Here is a 3094-nt window from a genome sequence, read left to right as displayed (position 1 = left end):
GCCGTCACCGGGCTCCTGCTGCTCTCGGGCCACGCGTACGCCTCGTCCCGCTGCGTCGCCGTGGAGGTGCGGGCGCTCCTGCCCCCCGGCCGCCCCGCCGGCACCCTGGTGCGTAGCGGGCGCGGGCGGCGGGGGTGTGGGGGGGGGGTCTGGGACGCGGGGACACCCCTGGGGCGCGGGGACGTGGGGCACCGGCGGCGCGGTGGTACCGTTCTCCACGGGGGCACGGGGGACGCGGGCTGCCGGCGGTGTGGGTCCTGCCATGCCTTCATCTGCGTGTCCCCACGCTCCCCGGGCGTCTCCACGCGTGGGGATGCGGGGTGCGGGCGCAGGCGGTGCGGGTCCCGCTGGGCAGCGTGGTGCCCCAGCCCCGTGTACCCTCAGCACCTCTCTACATGGGGACGTGGAGCGCAGGCGCCGTGGGTGCCCGCTACGCAGTGCGATGCTCCAGCCCCGCGTGCCCCCAGCATCCCCGTGCGTGGGGACATGGGGAAGTGGGGAAGTGGGGACGTGGGGCGCGGGCGGCGCTGGCCCCGCTCGGCAGCGCCGTGGTTTTCCTGCCCAGGGCTCGGTGACGTTCCAGTGCTTCGAGGCGGCGCTGGGCTCCGAGCTCCGCGTCACGGCTTCCACCAACGCTCGCAGCCGCCGGAGGCTGAGCCAGAGCCACCGGGTGCCGGGTGAGCTCCCCGCGGCCCCGCGCGGACCCCGGCGGCCGGGTGGCTGGTGTGGCACTGCCCGCCGCGGCCAGCCCCGGCCTCCGCGTGACCCCCGCTGTTCCCACAGACTGCTCCTGGCCCAAGGCCCAGGCTGCCATCCCGCAGTGCCAAGGTAGGTGCCCGTGCCCCCCGGCCCCGGGGGGGTTTCCGTGACCCCGGGGCAGAGGGTGACCCCGGGGCCTGGCGGGATGCGGGGCTCCCCGCTGAGCCCTGCCGTGCCCTCGGGACCGCGCCGGTCCCCGTCCCCCGGCCGAGCGGGGGGCACGGGGGGGCTGGTGCGGTGCGGGGGGCCCTGAGCCACGTGCCGCGCAGTGCCCCGGCTGCAGGTCTYGCGCGGCCCGAAGGAGGCGGTGGTGCAGGTGCACGAGGCGGCGGCGGGGCACAGCTACACCCTGCGCCTCTACCAGAACCGCAGCCACGGCGCCGGCGGCTCCGGGCGCACTGTGACGACGGTGAGCGCGGGCCTGCCCCAAACCCTCACCCTCCTTCCCCATGGCACTGCCGCCGCCGCCGCCGCGGGGCAACTCGCCGTGGGGTGACCCACGTGTCCCCTTCCCGGCCGCAGAGCGGGCCCATGAACTACAGCCTGCCGGCGGACGAGGTGCTGCCCTGCCTCTGCCTGCAGGTAGGCGCCCGGGCGGGCGGCAGCGGGGCGATGCCCCTCGTTTCGGTGTGCCCCACGGCGCCCGCCAGGGCGATGGTTGCGGGGCGGCTGCCGGGCCCAGCAGGGGCAGCCTGGATGCCTTCCTCGGCCTTGCGGCCTCCTCTTCCCCCCAGGTGTGGCCGGAGATCCAGGACCCGCCGCGGGCCAGCTCGTGCCCCTTCTCCCATGGTACGTAAGCCGGCTCAGCGGGGCCGGGCACCGGGGTGCCCGCGGCAGGGGGCATGCCGACCCCTCTCCCCGTGCTGCCGCAGATGCCGAGGCCTGGGAGCGGCTCTGGGCCCGGAGCCGGCTGGTCCTGCACGTTGCTGGCGACTCGCTGACCTGCTCYGTCTCGGCCCCCTGCGACCTCCCCGCCGAGCTGGTGCCCTGCTGGCAGCCGGAGCCCGCCGGGCCCTGCCAAGCCCTGCCGCACCTGCGGCAGCCCGTCGCGGTGCAGGTGAGCCCGCGCGTCCCCGCGGGACTGGGGCGCCGGGACCCCCCACCTGCGCCCCGCTGCCAGAGCCTCCCTTCTCCCCGCAGGGACCCCAGGAGTTCGCGGCGCTGCGGCCGCACCCCAACCTCTGCGTGCAGGTAGGGCAGCCCCTGCCCCACCACCAGCCCCGCGGTGCCCGCCGGGGCCGCGCCGCTGAGCCGCTCTCCCCGGCAGGTGTGGAGCGGCGGGCAGGTCCGGCTGACGCAGTGCCTGTGGGACCGTGAGTACCGGCTTGGGCAGGGGCGGCGAGGGCAGKGGCGGCCCATGCCAGGGCTCCGGCCCCTGTGGCTGCGTGGCCGCAGATGAACCGCCGCCGTGCCCTGTCGCCAGGAGCCCTGCCTGGCCGTGCGGACGACCTCCTGCTGATGGAGAGCCGGGGGCCCGGGGGGAATGTGTCGCTGTGCGCCCTGGAGCGGGGCGCCTGCACGCCGCTCGCCAGCTTCACCACCACGGTACGGCCCGGCCCAGCCCCGCAGGGCCCCCACGGCCGGCGGCCCCTGTGCTGGGGCACCCGCCTCACCCCGCGCTTCCTTGCAGGGCGCCAGCCGGCCCGGGCTGCTGGAGCCGCAGCTGCGGCAGGACGTGGCAGCGGGGCAGTGCATGCAGGTGAGCACAGGCCGTGGGGCGGCGGGGGGCACGGCCCTGGCGGTGCGTGACCGTCCCCATCCCCCCCCAGGTGTGGCACCAGGAGAACGGCACCAGTGTGGTGCTCTGGGCCTGCCCCCTGCACAAGTGTGAGTACCGGGACGGGACTGGGGCAGTGGCGCTGGCACCACGGGTGCCCATGTGGGGCCGGCGGCGGGCGCTGAGCCCCCCCTGCCCTGCAGACCTGCACACCCGCTGGGCGCTGGCCTGGATGGCGGCGCTGCTCTGCGCCACCTGCCTCCTGCTGCTGCTGCTGCTCAAGAAGGAGGACGTGAAAGGTGAGCGGGGACCCCGCGCCCGCCCCAGGGCCCCGCGGCAGCGCTGGCACGCGGGCTCACCCGCTCTCCTCCCTGCAGGCTGGCTGAAGACCCTGCGGGCTGACTGCAGCTCCGAGGGTGAGTGTGGCGCCGGGGCTGGCGGGAGGGAAGGGCCTGTCCCCGTCCCCGCTTGCTCCCCGYGATGGGGAGCCGTTGGGGCGCTGCTGCCGCCCCAGGACGGGCCGGTTCGGGGGCAGGTGTGGGTGCCGCCGGTGGGGCAGAGCTGGCGGCGCTGACAGTGTGGCGCAGGCCTGCCGCGCGGTCGGCGGGTGCTGGTGCT

At 76.9% G+C, this 3094-nt stretch overlaps 1 protein-coding gene across 1 annotated transcript; it reads left to right on the top strand.

Moving 5' to 3' along the window:
* Positions 1–3050, top strand: IL17RC (interleukin 17 receptor C; the record flags this gene model as incomplete). Its single annotated transcript, XM_026088058.1, has 14 exons — positions 1–108; positions 566–677; positions 784–828; positions 1029–1168; positions 1282–1341; positions 1494–1548; positions 1632–1816; positions 1900–1950; positions 2027–2076; positions 2175–2304; positions 2390–2458; positions 2529–2586; positions 2680–2775; positions 2854–3050. Coding segments are annotated over 14 exons (1356 nt in total), but the record flags the coding sequence as incomplete, so codon positions are not given.
* Between the last annotated feature and the right edge of the window lie 44 nt (positions 3051–3094).

This window comes from Apteryx rowi, unplaced genomic scaffold (assembly GCF_003343035.1).
Source record: "Apteryx rowi isolate R43461 unplaced genomic scaffold, aptRow1 scaffold_75, whole genome shotgun sequence".
In the NCBI taxonomy this organism is placed as follows: Eukaryota; Metazoa; Chordata; class Aves; order Apterygiformes; family Apterygidae; genus Apteryx; species Apteryx rowi.
This window is presented reverse-complemented; position numbering and strand designations above follow the sequence as displayed.